The sequence below is a fragment of the Phodopus roborovskii genome, unplaced genomic scaffold (assembly GCF_943737965.1).
Source record: "Phodopus roborovskii unplaced genomic scaffold, PHOROB, whole genome shotgun sequence".
In the NCBI taxonomy this organism is placed as follows: Eukaryota; Metazoa; Chordata; class Mammalia; order Rodentia; family Cricetidae; genus Phodopus; species Phodopus roborovskii.
Window position 1 is genome coordinate 1,120,935 of NW_026126603.1, and position 18,794 is coordinate 1,139,728.

Below are 18,794 nucleotides of genomic sequence, written 5' to 3' on the forward strand. Positions count from 1 at the left end.
TCCAGTATAAAAATGTTTCATTTTGATTAATACATATTATAAGACTTCATACATCTATATTTTAAGAAAAAATAAATAATCCTCTTTGATTGTAAGGATAATAATAGTGGTCATAGGGAATCACAGATGAAGTACTTAAAAATTTCACAAGTTATTGTTGGCTTAGATTGTGATGACCAAAGAAATCTTTATACAAAATAATGAACATATTTTACTTTACAAAATAGCTAAGATTCAATATATAAAAATAGGGTAAAGAAAGCTCTACAGCCAACAAGAGAGCACAGAGGACTAATGAGTTTGCTGTCAAGCCTGACCTGAAACCTTTAAATGGCTTTTTTAAACTTCTCATGGCTGAATGAGAGAACCTACTACTACACATTTTCCTCTTATATGTCATGATGTGCACCAACCCATGCATTCAAGTGTGTGTTCATGAACACACACAAGTAAATGAATGTAATTTTTAAAGAAGAGTATAAAAGGAATTCAAAGACTATTTTCAACAAATCATGAAGAAGGTCATGGCCATGACAGGCATTTTAGCAATCCCCTGGCACTACAGAGAAGAATGTAAGGAAACAAGGATATATAGTTTTCAAACTGGGTGATTTTTAAATATGAATTTTTTTAATCTTAACTAGCTAACTACATTATTTTGAAATTAATGAACTATGCATCTTGACTTTATCATTAAGGAGCAAATTGCCTAAAATTTGAGTCAGAAAGTACGAAAACATTAGTGTTGGATCAATTCTCACAAAAAGTTTTGAGTAATAAAACATCCCTTGTTTTCTGGCATATTCCATGTGCCAGTTGTAACTCAATTCTTTGCACACATGTTTCTTTCATACCTTATAGTATATGAAGTGTGGTAATTCCTAGTTTAGGAACAATAAGCTAAAGTGTAGTGGAGCTAATTTGATAATCATCACAGAAGAGTCTCGGGTTTTCATGACTCCAAATCCCACCTCAAAATAACTGTGAAATACTTCATCCCAGAAACAAGGAGACAAAATAGAACCCAAACCCTACAAACTTTGAAAATTAACCATTTACCCTTTCCATTTAAATGTCAAAGTCAACCAATGAAAATTCTCTTTTTTAAACGTCACAAGTAATTAATACTAAATTTAACTGAATGCTAATCATTTAATAAAACCCTGGTCTTTAATCTCAAGGGCTGCCAACATAATGTGTCTTGTGCCCAGATTTCAGGGATCTCCCCCTTCCCCAAACACCACTACGGAGACAGAGTCTGTATGCAAAAGCAAAGAGCATGGGTTGAAAGAAGAGAGTGCCCAGCACAGGCAGGGTAGGTTTGGTTTTTTGTTTTTGTTTTTTCATAGTAGAGGTTGGGGGTGAGGGGATTTTTCAGCGTTCAACCCTGTTTGGCTAACATCTGTCTATGGGTGTCTTGGCAAGAGGGGAGTAAGTGCAAGGTGAGCTCAAGATATCTGGTGATCTCAGCTAATAGCTGGGATGTTTGGAATATCAGGTACTCCCTCTTAGATGCTGGCCCTCCTTGGGTGGTGTCAATTTATGGCTTTTCCTGGAACCTGGTACTGCCTGCAAGTAAACTGAAACTCAGGCCTTTTTCAGCTTGTTTTTATTAAGCCTGCCATAGCAGCCAGCAGGCAGCAGTGAGCCCAAGCTGTTCTGGGTCCCACATGTCTCAAAACATGAAAGGTGAAATCTGTGCCATTTACAAACAGGTTGCTTTAGGTTAGTGTAGCTCCAGTTTAGCTCTGTAATGTGTTGCACCTTTAGTTACTTTTAATACAGATGTAACCAGGTAATGCATTGGTTGGATTTTACATAGTTTATCAAGGGAGAGTGGAAGGCAACTTCCAACTCAAGGGCATAGCTATCATCTTATAATTCTAGTTTTGTGTATTATTCTAGATTTTAGGACCAGGTGTGTGAGGGTCTCAAAGCCTGCAACGAAAAATAGAGCAGAGTCCAGGAAAGGAGGGGCTGTCTCAGTCCCATGTCAGGGGAGGGCAAAAGCCAAGAGTCCAACCACCACAATCAGTACTGTGGCCAGACACTCCCAGCTCTCCCGAAGCTCTACCCACTTCTGCTTCCGGGGAAGAGATTCGTCGGTGCTCCGCGGGGGCGGGGCTAAAGGAAGTCGGAAGTCCGGCCACTTCCGGCACGGGAAACTCCAGCTGGGGCTTCGCCGGGCTTGACAGGCGCGGACTCTGCCGGCTGCGTGTTCCCCTCACCTCGCTCGGCCTCCGGGTAGCGCCGGCCGCCGCCGTTCCGCCCTCCCTTTCTCGAACCTCCCGTTCCCTATGTTCCGGGGCCGGAGTCCGGGAAGCAGAGACCCTTTTGCTCAGTCCCCATCATGTCCGAAGTGACCAAAGAGCTGTTGGAGCTGGTGTGGGGCACCAAGAGCAGCCCGGAGCTGTCGGACACCATCTTCTGCCGCTGGACGCAAGGTACCGGGACAGGGCTCGCCGTTCCAGCCGCTCGCAGGGCTCTTGGTGGCGGCCGGGACGCCCCGCTCGGTTCCAGGACCCCCGCTGCACCACCACCGCCTCGGGCGCTTGGTCCCAGTGTCCTTCTCTACCAGTCCCTGCGCTTGGTCCCAGTAGCCCCGCTTTAGGCACCTGGGCACCCGAGTTCTGTCCCAGCAGCCCCGCTTGGTCTCAGCTCCAGCCTCTGGTACTGTTCCCTGTGCTCGGGCTTGGTACCAGCTGCAGTCCCTCTAGCGTCCTCGCTCTTGCCCATTGCCAGCCCTTGCTCCCAGTACTCCAGCTCTGGCCCCCAGCTTCTCGCACTTTCCCTGTACCGGCGTTTGGTCCTAGTAACACTGCCCCAGTCCCTGGGGCACGCGCACTCTCCCTGCGTCAGGGTTTGATCCTTGTACCCCTGCTCTGGCCCCCTCGGGACTCCGCACTCTGCGCTCGGTTCTAGTACCCGGACTTGGACTTGGTTACGGTAATGCCGCTCCTGCACCTCTGCTTCTTCGCGGTAGGCTCCGTAGCCTAAGCTCTGGCCGGTCGGATACCCCGAGCTCGGTTCTGGTACCCATGGTTCTCAACCTTCCTAATGAGCAACCCTTTATGATTTTGGTGGTCCCCAATCATAAAATTATTTCGTTGCTAATTCATAACTAGTTTTGCTACTGTTATGAATCGAATGTAAATAAGTGCTATGTGGAATATATGATGTGAGACCCCCCCTCCCTTCTGGGGGTCAAGAACCGCTGCTGTAAATGGATTTAAGAGGAAGAACTTGGATAGGAGAGTATTTACCAAAGAATCTAAGCGCCTCTGTCAATCAGGGCTGATTTGCTGCAGGGGTGAAGGGGTGAGGGGCCCTGATGGACTGCAATGTATGATGCCTAAAGAGTGCCACCTGTCAGGATCTTTACACCTCCAGTCTCCAAGTGAGTTGTCAGTGGGTTTTTGTTTTGTTTAGTTTTTGCGGAAGAGGGGTGGAATGGAGTGAGGTGAAGTAGTGATCCAAGTGACTAATGCCAGAAAGCAGTTTTATGTTGTAATTTTGTGGTTAGGTGTGGTGTTCCGAAAGGAAACACGGTATTGGTCACTACAGCTTGTTCACTTTGGCTTCAAGTATCCCTGGTTGTGAGATGTTGTCTGCTATTGTTTGTTGTATTTTAAAAAGGATGTGGATCACAGCACTTCCTCTGCCAGTCTAATGGTGCTCAGAATTACTTACTCTTAGAGGCCATTGCTAAATGTTGCTGTGGTGGTCACTGGGGATTATGGGAGTAGGCACAGGGCACTGACTTGCTGCATTAGTAAGGTGGCTTGATTTTTGTGGTCGATAACTGCATTGAATTGCAACCTCAGTCTTCTGAAAATAAGATGCAAATGTAAAATGGTTACTGTAAAACAAAGTTACACCTAGAGAGATTCCATTTATGATGTTATGTCATTAGTCAAGTTACTTTTCTTTGCTTGTTAAAATAAGGCAGTAGAGTAGCACAAAATTCATTTTTCATTCATATGACAGTTAATTCTTTGGAAATCCCTTTCACTTAACGTTTTGGGTTATTTTTTAACAATCCTTATATAACAGTTTATTTGATTTTCTTTTTTACTTAAAAAATATGTGTGTGTGAATGCCTTGCTTCCATGTATGCAAGTGCACCACATGCATGCCTTGTGCCCACAGAGGCCAGAAGAGAGCATTGGATTCTCCAGAACTGAAGATGAGCCTGCATATGGATGCTGGGAATTGAACCCAGGTCTACTTCACAAGCAATCAATGGTTTTAGCTACTGTGCCATCTTTTCAGTTTTGTTTAAAAGAAATAGCCTTTTAATAAAAAGTAATTTAATTTTGTTTTTTAAACAAGGTCTCACCATGTAGCTTGATTTAGCTTCGATCTCACTGAGATCCACCTGCCTTGCCTTCTGGGTGCTGGGATAAAAGACATGCCATATCTTGCCAGTCCAAGCTGGCTGTTTTTAGTTTGACAGTTTGCTTTCCATTTTGGTTTTCTCCTGTTTATTTGCTCACCTTTTAAAATCATTTTTTTCCTCACATTTTTAGTTCATTAGCACCACTTACTTTTTTCTTTCTATGAACCACACTGGTGTCCCTGGCTCTTGCAGCTGAAGCCTGGGATAGGAGAGCAAGCATCAAGAGCCTGCTATGGTTATTAGGTGAGGGGACAGAGAGTTCTGGAAATACTTGGGAGTCCTTGGAGCCAGTCGTGCAGGCATCTGAATAAAGTGTTCCAAGCTGAGAGCACTATAGCTGTAAAAGTCTCAGTGCCAACTGTTCTCAGACAGTTAATCGAGGAACAGGAAGGAGCTCATTGTGGCTGGAGAGGGGGAGTTCGAAGGGGAGGGGAGTACAAGGCTTCCTAGTCATTACAAGGACATAGGCCCTCATTCTGAATGAAGCAGGAGTCACTGGAAGTTTTTGGAGCAAAGAGACACAAGTTCTGTTTTTAGAAGGTGGATTTGATTGCTGTGGCTGAGGATAGACAATGGGGAGACAGTGACTAAGATCAGATGGTCCCTGTAGACCAGAAGGAGAGGTGGTGCTGACCAGGATAGTAGCATTGAGAGAGCAGGAAGCCGGCAGATAGACCATGTCCCAGCAGAACCCAAATTGGCACCTTCTGTGCCTTACAGAAGTAATATTGATTATGGCAACTTCTGACAAACTAGTAGTTCGATTTTCAGTGTGGATTTTGTAACCCAGTGTTTGGCAGACTACCTGCAAAGGGCCAGTGCCTCTTCTCCTCCTCAGTGTTCCTCATGGATAGTGTAGGCACAGCTTCCAAAGCATCTCCTGTGAAGCATCTGGGGACTGTGTTTTCCCTGACCTCAGTTTAGATTTCAGGAGCGTAGGAACCACTCTGTCCCTTCCTCCACACTTCACTTTATTTTATTGTTTCCCCTGAAAGTGTGTTTGAAAAAGAGGTACTCACTATGTGGATTTTATCTTTTTGTGATGTGGCAGGGCTGTATTTGATTAAAATTAGATTTTGGGGGTTTTCAGGAATAAGGGACAGTCTTTATTAAATGATAAGGAAAAATGAGACTTTTAACTTATGAAAAGTAAGAGATCATTTAAAAAAATATAATGGGCCAACAAGATAGCTCAGTGAGAAAAGGTACATGCCACCAAGCGTGACTACCTGAATTTGATCCTCAGAACCTATATGCTTGAAGGAGAAAGTCAACTTCTGCAAGTTGTCCTCTCACAGCTACACACACACACACACAGAGAGAGAGAGAGAGAGAGAGAGAGAGAGAGAGAGAGAGAGAGAGAGAGAGAGAAATAATTCATTACCAGATCATTTGGGTCAAAGTTTGAACTTAGGTTTTCCTGGGCTGGAGACATGACACAACCAAAAATATAAGGTGTTCCTTTGTGTACATAACTATTCACCTTATAGGCAATTTAAAAATCACAACTTGCAAACACATGAGGTTAATTACTTGGCATCTAAGTATAATGTAGTTTCTTTAATTCAAAGACTTGAAATATCTATGCTGTGGTGTTATGTTTTTCAGGTTTTTGAAATCTTATTTAAGATAGCAGAGGATAAACATCTCTCTTCCAACATTCAGAAAATAGGTTCCATTCAGATATTTAACTTAGCCTAGACCATCCTGGCTTATAGAAATCTAACCAAGTCTATACCCTTGATTTTACACTGGTTAATTAGACTTTAGAGAACTTGCTTATCCAGTTGGGTGGAAGGATGTGTATATGTACAGACGAGACTTGAGGATAAAATTATGCAAATTTTCAAAAATGTTCATGGCTCACATTATATTAGGTGCTATAAAACATGAAACTGAGTATGTTTTTATTGTGAAATAAACTGTATATATCTAATCAATTATTAGATGAGTACTTTTTTATTTTATTATTTTATTTTATATAACAAAGTCCAATTAAATGAAAACAAACATTTATACACAATATTTGGGTAGATGAGTACTTTTAGGTTTAATCAGAAAAATTGTCCTTTTGTGATGAACAGATTTCCTTTAAATTTAGAAAATAATTTGAATGAAAACACTCGACTATAAAAGTAGCTGTATATTAACAAACTGATATTCAAGGAAGGAAGTAAAATCAGTTCACTGTGGTGAGATTGTAACTGTAAGCATTGCCCATGGGTCTTGATAGGATTTTTAATAATGTTTTTACTTTGAATATTGGTGGAATTTTAAGGGAGGCTAGAATCCATTCCCAATTCATTATTAATTACATGATCTGGAAGATTGGTAGAACCTTATTGCTTCTCTGCACTCACATGCTGTATAAAGAGCTCCTTCCTTCCTTATTCTCCTTGGAAGAACAGTGAAGGTCTCTTGTCACCTCTCTTATCCAAGTACTGACAAGGCCTGACCCTGCTTAGCAGAAGAGAAGGTGTGTGAACTGGTGGGTTCTGGATGGTATGGCCACTGACTCTTGGCACAGACTCTTGGCTTCACGTTTGATCCAGAAATTTGGTTGTCTTAATGTGATAATCTACACTCTAGTTTCCAGTTTTCTTGCTAAGTTTTTTTTTTTTTTTCCATCCATCTTAACTACTTCCAGATCTTCATTTATTGTTATCAGGAACTCCGGTGTGTTGTGTGTGGGATAAACCTGTGTCTGGCATCGGCACAGACATAATCACACTGTAGCTGAGTCCTCACAGCTTCTACTCTTCATGCCCATCAGCTGTCTTTGTGCTTTTCAGTTAGCATCCAGAGAGCTACTCGGTTCTCACCTTTCTTCACTCCCTTGACTCCAGTTAGTGGCTTCACTTCTGTTTGCTTTTGTTTAGAAATCTCTTGTGAGCTCAGGATCCTATTATACTCTTAAAATTAAGGAACTCAGCATGAAAGCATACAACATTAGCAGGGCTATTATATCAGGAAGGACTGGGAAAACTATTGTAACTTCAGGCGGGTGTCTTGCCCCAGTCTCTAGTACTGTAAAAAGAGCCTGAGAACCTCTGTCTGGTTGGCAGTCACTATTGCCATGCTGTACTTTCTCAATTCTCTTATAAGACTTACAGGTCTTAGATTTCTTTTTTCCCATACCAGTCATTGACTCAGCCCATTTATTTATTTAGTTAGTAAGTTATTAGTCAGTCAGTTAGTTAGTTAGTTGTTTGCTTGTTTGTTTTGAGACAAACTATGTATCCCTGGCTGCCTGGAACTCACTGAGTAGACCCAGGTTAGGCTCAAACTTAGAGTTCACCTGTCTCTGCCTCCTAAGTACTGGGACTAAAGCATGTGCTATCTTTTAGTTCATGCCATTTATTCTTTTAGATAACATTGTGTCAAAGTAATTCTTCATGCCACCATCTTTTTTTCCTTCTGTGGTACTTTGTGCAACAAACAGTTTGCTTTTGCTGTTTCTCCTTCTGTCATTTAAAGTCTGGCTCTCTTGCTAGCTCCGTCTTCTTTTTGTAGTACTTGCAGTGGCATGCTTGATCCAGCATTTTATGTTTAGCATTTGTCACAGCTGACTACTCTTGTATCTAATTGTTCTTTTCTAGAACCTCAGCTACTATATTTCTGTCTTGCCTGTTTTTCTAAGCTGTTATCCTGCATTGCTGACACAGCCTCTACCCATTTTTTTTTTTTAATGTTCTCAGATTTATTATCTTTGCAGTGCTGTTGGGATTCACTTTTCCTGACCTGTTTCAGATGATTGCAGTTGCTATCTAGAGTCCCAAATCTTGCCCTGAGGTTCAGTATCTCCCACTTCTAGTTGGTAGTAATGGCTGTTTTACATTTGAAACTGAACTGTTTTGCATCTTTACAGACACCCCTTATTGTCTTCCCTTTCAGAAATTTAACAAGCATTAATAAGCAGTGACTATACAGCATATGATGAAAAACAGCTATCAATGAAAGGCATGATACCTGTATAATAAATTAACATAAAAGTAGATTATGATAAATGTCAGTTCTGCTGAGGGATGGTAGACAATTTAGGTTTGCCAGGAAGTCTCTTAAGAGTTAACATCTAAATTGAATTCTGAAAAATATGAAGGGCAGAATAGAAGGAAGCATTTCCTTTGGAGAGAAGAGAAAGCATTAATAAGGATTTAGTAGCTAAGCAAAGTAAAAGTAAAATGGAATTGGTCAGTTCTCCCATATCTTTAGACCAGAAAAAGGAGTTGAGGTTTTATTTTTCTTGCAGTGAGAGATCATAGAAAAAATTTTAACCAGGTTGTGACCAAGCCTTGTTTCTATTTCAGACACACTTTCCAGGCAATGCTGATGAATAGGAGGAGTTAAAGAGACTAGAGCTGGAAGATGTGGTTGAAACTTTCATCAGTATGCTAAGTGAAGGGGTAGCAGTTTGAACTATAAGGCAGACCAGATATGGTATATAAATGGTCACAATGAAGATGTTTTGGAACCTTGAGCCAAAAGGAAAGGAAAGGAAAGGAAAGGAAAGGAAAGGAAAGGAAAGGAAAGAAAAAGAAAAAGGAAAGGAAAGGAAAGGAAAGGAAAGGAAAGGAAAGGAAAGGAAAGGAAAGGAAAGGAAAGGAAAGGAAAGGAAAGGAAAGGAAAGGCATGTGTTTCAGACAGAAGGAGCATTATGCACAAAGGCATGGTGGGAGAGGTGGAGGCAGGGATGTTTGAAGAACTGGAAGAATCTCAACAGTGAGACAGAAATCCACTGTGCAGGACCACATAAGGACTTCAGATTCTGTGTGTCTGGTTCATATTTGGGGTCTACTTGGTTATAATCAGTAATGGAAATTGAGAGAGTAGATGAAATTGTTAGAGGTAGATAAAATCTTGCATATTACCAGAGGAGAATACATGGAAAGAAAAATGCATGGTCCCAAGGCCAGGCCTTTGGAGATGTCAGCATTTAAGAGGTGCTGCAGTGAGACTGGGAATAAACCGGTGAAAATGTACAAAAGAGGGACCGAATTTCTTCAGCATTTATGCTCATGATTTTAGGCGAGTCTGTGCACCATCAGATGAGTCTCTTAAGAGCAAGAGTGAGCTAGGTGCAGCCAGGGATTGAAAGTGAACACACTGTGAGCTGAGGACACTGAGGTGAAAAAGGTAGGCTGTTGCACAATGATGTCTGGGTGGGGCTGAGAGCTCAAGAACCAGAGGGCATGGGATGGATTTCTTGGTGGAATCACTTAATTTTTAATAAAATATGTGAAATACACATTAATTGCTGTTTGGTAGAGAGGCTAAAGGAGAGGTTGGTGAAGAAGCTCCAGATCCTCAGCTTTTATTTTTAGTTATTCATTTACCTGTAGAAACTTCAGAGATGACTCATTTCTCTGTATCTATATCTATTCTTTGTATCAAGCATGCTCCATTAAAGTAATCAAACTTTAATGTCATTTGAGAAATACCATTTGAAAATAGCTCTTCTCCATAGGTAGCTTTTATTAGGTCAGATCTATCTCTGCTGGGCTCTTGAAATAACTTTTCTTTTTTAATCCATTAAAAATGAAGAAAACTGTATAGTCCTGCAAGGGCCAGAGCTTCCTCCGGCTCCTGCAGGTCTTTGTACTGTGCTCCCCCTCTGCCTGTTTGTCACTTCTTTCTGCCTGTAACCCGCCCCTCAGCTGCATTAAATTTCCCCTTGAACTGTCAACTTTTCCTGCCCTTACAGCCCTTTTTCCTTTTAATACTGATATTTGCTTTGCCTGCACATCGTTTGCCTATCCTTGCTCCTAGGCAAATCCCTGCCATGATCAACCTCAAATTCATCTGTTAAGGTGTGACTCAGGCAAAGTTGTTCCATTTGCACCCAGGACACCCAGAGTGTCCTTCATTCTTCTGATACAGTCACATCATCTTTTAGTATTACCCATTTACATGTCTCTTTAGCTGGATTATCAGCTCCTTTTAGACCAGAGGTCATAGCAGTCTTGCATGTACTCTGAATCGTAGGTATAAAATATGGTGTTTGCTGGGTTGCTGAATTTAGCCATTAGTAAAATTCACTAGATCCCTAGCACACTGAAGTTGAAAGTGAATATTTTCAAAATAAGACCACTGAGGCTCAAGGAGATAAAATGATCTTTCCAGAGTTTCTAGTGGATTCTCCTGACTTCTGTCCCAGGGCCCTCTGCATAATTTTAGCTGCTATCAGTTAATGCTGATTAGAAATATTTGAAGTAAGGTAGAGCTAGTGTATGAACACTTACTACCTATCATGACATTTAGTTTTTAAATTACAGACTGTGACTCAAAGATGGAAACGAAGTAGGCAAATAGGCAAATAATCTGGCTACTGCCTAGCCCACTGCCCCTTACAGTGTTTCACTAAGTTATTTTTAACAAAAATAAGAAAGATTGAAATGAACAACAACAAAAGTACTGTCTGGAAAAGAGTGGATTTCTACTCTTCCGTCAAGCAAATTTAATTATCTAAAAGTAAGATTTGGGGGTTGGAGGTGTAGCTTAGTGATGAGTATGTGCTTGGCATGCATGAGCTAATTTCAGTAATCAGACCAAGATTTAATGTCCTTCCATTCCAGTCTACTTTGCCTTTGTAGAGTGGTCCTGGGTGTGTGTGTGTGTGTGTGTGTGTGTGTGTGTGTGAGAGAGAGAGAGAGAGAGAGAGAGAGAGAGAGAGAGAGAGAGAGAGAGAGAGACTCTCCTCCTGGTCTCCTAAAAGAAGAGTTGTTCTCTCCAATAACTACATATTTTACTGTTGTAAAACATAATGCTTGCAAAGTACTTGAACAATTCTTTTATAGATGTTACTGGAATTATTTTTAATCCTTACTACTTGCTTTCATTTTTAGGGTTTGTGTTTAGTGAATCAGAGGGATCTGCATTAGAACAGTTTGAAGGTGGCCCCTGTGCTGTTATTGCACCTGTTCAGGTAACATAGACTGCTTTACCAACTCCTTAGATAAGGGACTTGTTTTCTTATGTCTGTATTCCACAGAATAACCAGATATGGCCGTCTAACAACTCTTACACATGGAGTTATAACTATCCAAAATAAAAATTAATTCGGAGCATGAACTTTTACAGCAGTAGCATTTTGACTGTTTTCAAGGGAAAGTAAGAGGTATACCCATTTTCAGAAGACTAAGATGGAGGCCCATTTTGTAATATTAAATCTTAATGTTTTTGAATTTCACAACAAACTAGTGCTGTAATCTGTTAAATTTGTGGGATTAACAGCTCTAGTTTACTGTTATATGTATGACTGTCAGTGTTTATATTGCTATTCATACTTTAAAATGTTTATTGAATAAAAAAATGATGCAGGTTGCCCACTGGACATGAAGGAGACATTTCTAAACTCTTGGTTACATAATACATTAGTCTCCAACTTTATCCTCCATATGCTAATATCACTCAATTCAAAATGTGTTTCTCTAAAAGAAAAGCCATTTTAGGAATGAAGAGATAGTTCAGCAGTTTAGAACACTGGTTGCTCTTGCTGAGGACCCAAGCACACACATGGTACACATACAAAACTGCAGGCATAACATTCATATACATAAAATAAAATCAAGCTAAAACTATTTAAAAAGTAAAAAGCAGTCTCCTCTGAGTTATTCCAACATACATCTTTATAGACCATCTTGTTTTTATTTCTTCAAAGAATGAAGCTCCTTTTTTCATATTGGTAAAATTATTAAGGGAAGTTTGAGTATCTGAATCTCGTTTCAGAATTGTTGAGTATATATAGCGGAAAATTAAGTACAAAATAACCATAGTATGTTTATCTATTCTGTGTGGTTACATATCCTATTTATATAATATACTACTAGTAGTTATTATATTTATTTTCCTAAGTAGCTGAGGCAAATTTTCAGGTAGCAATTTGAATCTTGCCCTTCATGTATGTTAGAGTTAGAGATCTAGAGACTCAGTAATAGTACTGTAAGATTGAAGATCTGTGAATATATTTAAACAGAAAGTAGACTATAGACATTTAAAACTCAGTGTGTATAAATAATAAACAAGGGATAGCTTTAACAGTAAAACCCTGACCACCTTATTACAGACCCTTGAGGCATTGGTTTAATTTGAGAAACATACCGATATTTTTCAATCAGTACAATTATTTATATTAATGTTTTGGTTTAAACATCAAAATTAAATCATTTAGAGTAGTGAGAGAACCAAATAAGCCAAAATATTAACAGTAACCTTTTTAAATTATTAAATTTAGAACATGGCACTTCAGAAAACGTACATAGGAATATAACTAAAAGATAAGTCATTTATTAAATGAGAATTTACCAAGACTTTATCACTTACTGTGATAAAGGAACTGTCATAGGTGGTGAAATAAAATGAAATTTCATAAATACCATCAATATGGCAATTTAGGGGACAAATGACTATGTCATCTTCTACCATATGCCAAATATGTCCTTGAACCATAAGAAACCCAAATATTAATGTACTAATGCTCTAAGAAAAAGGATTACATTAAGCTCAGGAAAAAAAAATAGTTCCAGTAAACATTATTAGCAAAGATGTTGTCTGTCTTAAATGAGGGAATTAGTACAAATTGGGTAAGAAAAGCACTGTCTCCCAGGGGTAAGATGGGCATCACAGAGTAGTTGTTAACAGATAGAGTGATGCTAAACTATAAAATACTTGCTGAGTGTGGGCTAGTAAAAATTAACTAGAGCTTGATTCTATTTCTTTTTTTAAAAACTCTGTAGATATAAAATTGTCAAGCCATATGCGGGTGAGATGTATTGGCACTCTTGAATATTGCTGTCTAGTACAGATTTAACTAAGTTCTGTGAAGGTGTTTAGACTATATCCAGAGCAATGATAATATAGAAGCTCAACGCAATAATGTAGTTCTGTGAGTCTCTCTTTAAAAATAATCTTTCTTATGGGAAAAAAGTTTTCCTCATGAAGAAACTGATTTATAGTAGCAAAAGTTGCAACCAACCTAATATATTGTAATAAAAATTAAATGAGGAAATAACAGGTAAATCTTGGGATTCTTATAGAACTAGTGATTATGGCTATTGATTTCTGTGAAAACCAGAATGTGCACATCTTAATATAAACATATTTCTTTTTCTAAAACCAGTCATGAGAAACAAATGAAGGAAATATTATATGCCAACAGCAGTAATATACCTGCAAAGTTTGTGCTGTAGATAATTACACAAGATAATTAATTTATGTTGATTTTTGGATGATAGTATATACTTTATGATAGTGTTCACTTTATTTCTATATGAGTACCATAGAACTTTACTGTTGGGGGCGGTAAAATTCTTTGAATAATAGCTTGTTAGGTGCCAGGTAGTATGCTGAGTGCATTGCATACATTTTCTTCTATACTCCTTACTGAAATCTTCCACAGTTTGTCCTAGCATTTTTGATTAATATGGTAGTTAATAAAGACTTAAGCTTAGGTCCTTCTGACTAAAAGCAATCTCCATCCTACTTTCTTATAGCATGTGAAAAGTGCTGTAATACCCTGCCTTAGACCTGCCCTGAGCAGATTCATAATCAACAGGATGAGGCCAAGAACCTGCATTTAAACAAGTCAACTGCACTGTACCTGAAGGAGGCACTGCCCTGTAGCCCATAGCTTTTTATGACATAGCCAATAAAAGATTAGGGATCAATTTGCTTTTCTTTTGAATCATATAACTTGATGCCTCAAATTATGAAGCTATGAGTTCTTGTGAAAAGTGATTGCTCTAATAGTTGGATTATTCCTTTCCTCCCACACTCTTTCTTTCCATAGTCCTGGGCATCCAACCCATAATCTTACCATGATACACGAGTGTTCTACTACTGAGCCTCATCCACAGTGCTTTTTTATTTTCGCCTGAGGCAGGTCTTGCTAATTTCCCAAGATGACCAGTAGTGGTATTCTTTGTATAACAGATCACAGCTAACAAAGAAGAACCATTGTTGTATTTAAATGTCTCCTTCCCCAGAAATCCAAGAGAAATGTAGACATGTTCCTGTAAACCTTCCCTACATGAACAGTACACTAACTTGCTGTAATTTCTAGTTACCTCTTTATAATGTGTATTCTCTACTTATTAGAAAGTATGTATCTGAGGTGGGTATTCTGACTCTGGGATAAAGTTTATATTAGTATATTCTAAATAAATAACCATATACACTGACTTTTGAATATGGGGGGAAACTATTTGAGATTTTAATAATAGAATAGAAAAGTGGTATTAATTTCTTCCATTTTTAAAAGTAAGCGAGCTACATGAGATGTGATTACAATGTATTCTAACCATTGCTTTAATTGTGTAAAGGCATTTCTTTTGAAGAAGCTTCTGTTTTCCTCTGAGAAGTCGTCCTGGCGGGATTGCTCAGGTATGATAGATGGCTTTCAAGTTTTTACTTCATATTCTCTTTTAAACCTGGTCTACATAGCATTTGTTGTTAGTAATTCAATTAAAAGAAAGAAAGAAAAAAAGGAAGAAAGTCTGTGTTCAGTAGGAAACAATTGGTGGGATAGTATTTCTGAATGTTTCAAGAAGTTTAAGTTTCATAAACAGTTACTTTGTTTTAAATTGTGCACTTTCAGATTTATAATAGAAGAAGACAGAGTGTTGTAAGGGAAAACACTTGGCCTCTTGCTAAAACAGCTGTTTCTCTTTTAGGTGATAATATGCTCTGTTTGTGCGACAGGATCTTGCTATATAATAAGTCTAGCCCGGAACTTGCTGTGTAGGCCAGGCTTTCTTCAGACTCAAGATCCTTCTATTTTAACTCTTATTGCTAGGATTACTCTTGCTCTACCATGCCTGTGTGTTGTTATTAGTCTCCCTCTCTGTCTCTACTATTTATTTTTTTTATTTTATTTTTTGCCTTATTGAGCTCTGATCAGGAACTCTGCGTTCTCTTTTTACTCCTTTATCTTTCATTATAGTAGAAACACTGAAAATAATTATATTGTAATGGAGCTGTCAGAGTGTCAGAGTTAGACACTCTAGTTAGACAGATACAGGATACTGCCTGATAAAAACCGTTTTCATTCTTCTTGGCAATTTACAAAGATCTTTCCTTAGTTACAGAATTTCATGTGAGCCTCATAGTCACTTCTAGAAGAAGGCAGAATATTACAGTGCCAATATTGTTTATAAGAACATATAGCTTTCATCCTGATCCATGATCAGAGAATCTCCTCATGATTTTGAACTGAAGAGTTAAAGGTGTCCTAGTCATGTATATTTAGTGTTAATATGAAATGGAAATGCACAAGTTCAGTAAAGAAACTTTCAGAGAGAGTCATTTATTAACTTGATTTTAATTGCAGAAAACATTTCATCCTCAAAAGTACAGTCACTTTGACAGATTTGGAAAGCACTGCCATAATGTCATGAAGGCTGTGATACAAAGTGCATGGATGCGTTACTGACTGTAAAGAACTTTCCATTAGAAAAGACAGAATCCTCCTTTATCATAACATGTGATATAGGATGATAATAGGATTTTGTTATAGAGTCTACATTTGGAAGTTTGAGTGTGATAGTGCATCTGGAGAGGGGCACCACTAGAGAGAAAGGGAAGGTTCTGGAGGAAATGGCCTTGCTTGTGCTATCCACAAAACATCAATGCTCAGTTTACTGAGAATGGTATAGTGGCTTCTGGTTTATTCATCATAACAGTGGTCGCTTCTGGCTATCATAATGGATTGTGGTTTTGTGTGTTGATGGTGGTGTATCGCCTTGCTCTTATTCCTGTAATTTGGTCAGACATTAGGATTCAGAAGATGAGAACAGAGGTCTCCAGGGGCCCTGATATTCGTTATGCTTGATTCTGCAGTAAAGGAACTTGAGTGCTCAGGTGCTCGAGACAGATGACTGGCACACTGTTTCTCATCATGTTAAATTCTGCATTTTTCAGGCTGCTGCTCCTTGTAACTGACACCAGTATTTAAAGTGATAATATTTTAATCCTTAGACACATTGTTTTTCTGAAGAGTAATTTACAGTTTCCCGGTTATATGCGGACTTTCCTTATTCTTATAGAACACTTGAGTTTTATTATTAAGCCAAGGCATTTGTGCTATTTTTCATGACGATTTTCTTTTTCAGACAAACCATATAACTTATACTTTGGTTATTTTTAGAGGACGAGCAGAAGGAGCTCCTTTGTCATACCTTGTGTGATATTTTAGAAAGTGCTTGTGACAGCTCTGGATCATACTGCTTGGTTTCATGGTTGAGAGGAAGGACAGCTGAGGAAGCCACTAGTATTGCTGGGAGTCCTGCACAGTCTAGTTGCCAAGTGGAACATTCTTGTAAGATACATTTTTATTTCATGAAGTACTTTCTTGTCCTTGTGCTTTAGTAAAACTTGAAAATTTTGAAATGAAAATATTTTGTTTTTATACCTCTTTTTCTGTACTACTTTTAATTAGTAATCGTTAATACTTTGCTTCCTTTTACATTTTAATTAGTATAAGACAATGTGTTTTTGCAAAAGGAGTTACATTTATCATTTAAGCAATTTAAAAATAATTCTAGTTAACTTCTACTTGATGAAATCTCCTTTTAGCATTAAAACTTTGGATTTTAAAAATCTAAAGAATATATATCTGTATGCCATAGATTCAGGTGTACATTATTCTTCTTTAGAAGAAAGGGACTTTTTAACACTATTAAATGCTTTGATAGCCTTAGTTTCTTTCTAGAACAAAGTTGGAGACATTTTCTCAATTATATACTCTTATTTTGTACCTGGTGATTTTGGACATTGTTATATATCTGGACCAAGGTAATTTTGGTTTTGTTTTATTTATGTCTTCTAAGTTTTTTTGACTGTAGTTTCTTTCTTTAAAATAATCTAAATAATGTCTGTTCTTGTTCATAAAATTGTAGTGGCACACACCTTTAGTCCTAGCACTTGGGAGGCAGAGGCAGATGAATCTCTGTGAACTTGAGGCCAGGCTGGTCTATAGAGCTAGTTCCAGGACAGCCAGGGCTACACTGAGAAACCCTGTCACAAAAAAAAAAAAAAAAAAAAAAAAAAAAAAAAAGAAAAAAAAGAAAAAGAAAATTATACATTTCAATATTCTTAAAGTGTCCTAAAATTGCTAAAATGAGTTAGTAAATTAGGGAGTTCTGGTGGTAGGGAAAATAGAGTTGTTTTTCTGAGTTGCTTTGAAGGAATAATATTGCTAGTAGATAGTTCTAGATAATTGGTAGTCTCACCTGCATTGACCACAGTGTACTCACTGCCTTCTATATAAGATGGTTTTCCAAAAATTAGATACCTGATGTTAGGAAGTTAAATACTTGATTGTGTGTGAAATGTCCCGCTATTCATGTAGAATTGTCTGTGAGGCAGTGTTGCCTTCCTTGAGCTGAAATGTCCCAATATCGTTTTCCCCCTACTTCTGCAATTAGAATGGCTTGTGGTTGCCAAATTTTAATAGCATGTTTGCAAGAAATAATTTTAAAAATTTAAAGTTGTGTAATGTTTCTTTTTAAGCCTTTAAAACATGGCCTTTCAAAAAAAATTTTTTTGGAGTTCATTGTGACATTTAAAGAGAAAGGAAACTGCTCAAAAGGATGACAATAAAACTTTGTTTAAGACTAATTTTTAAATGTTTTGTAAATTTTACTGTGTGGCATGTAAGCATGTTTAATTGCATTTGGGATCCTAAATTTTGAGAGAGAGAGATACTTAAACTTTTTGAAGAATTTATAGCCTTTTCCTTTGGATTTTAATGCATACCTTGCACTTACTATGGAGGAAGTGGTGTATTTCTGTGCTAATGGGTTAGAAAGCTCTAGAGTGAAGAGCCTCAGTGCACAATTAGTTATCTAAGTAACTAGTTTAGATGGTTTTGTTATATTGAATACCCCCCTCCACAAAAGACATGCTGTAGAATTTTCTACTTTACTTAATGCTACATTTTAAAATAAACATGACATAAAGACATATTTGAAATATCTTTAATTTCATATAGATTTAAAATAAAACATTTGAGCTGAAAATTTGAGACTGTATCTTAGATACTGACAGTTAAACTGAAGTTACATTGAATTATTTATTCCATATAACAATCTGTTTTACCTGTTTTTCTTTATTCCCAGCTGTTTCTTCCATGTCTTATTTGCCATTATTTTTGCCTGCTAAGCTTTAGTTAGTTATTTATTTTTTGCTTGCCTCTTTAAAGTACTCTCTTTATCAACTTTCCAGTGCAGCATAAGCAGGCATTATACAACAGTATACTTTGGAAGAGGTTAAATGGAATTATTTCATTTTTATAATTTAAAAGTGAAGTATTTCTTCCTCTCATTGATTTTACATTGTGTACAAGCATTAATTCCATTGGCTTTTTGTGGTGTGTATATTTTTTGCTTTTTGATAATGCACA

General features: G+C 38.0%; 1 protein-coding gene across 5 annotated transcripts in view; it reads left to right on the forward strand.

The window, feature by feature from the left end:
• The first annotated feature begins 2,235 nt into the window (after positions 1-2,235).
• Positions 2,236-18,794, forward strand: part of Mindy3 (MINDY lysine 48 deubiquitinase 3) — a 66,667-nt gene continuing 50,108 nt past the window's right edge. For 3 of the 5 annotated variants that reach the window (XM_051205804.1, XM_051205805.1, XM_051205806.1), the window contains exons 1-4: positions 2,237-2,444; positions 11,242-11,321; positions 14,716-14,776; positions 16,539-16,709. In XM_051205804.1, the coding sequence (XP_051061761.1) occupies positions 2,351-2,444; positions 11,242-11,321; positions 14,716-14,776; positions 16,539-16,709 (406 nt within the window). In that variant the 5' untranslated portion in view covers positions 2,237-2,350. Of the gene's footprint in view, positions 2,445-11,241; positions 11,322-14,715; positions 14,777-16,538; positions 16,710-18,794 lie in introns of all 5 variants that reach the window. The other 2 variants (XR_007835854.1, XM_051205807.1) reach the window with 2 other exon arrangements.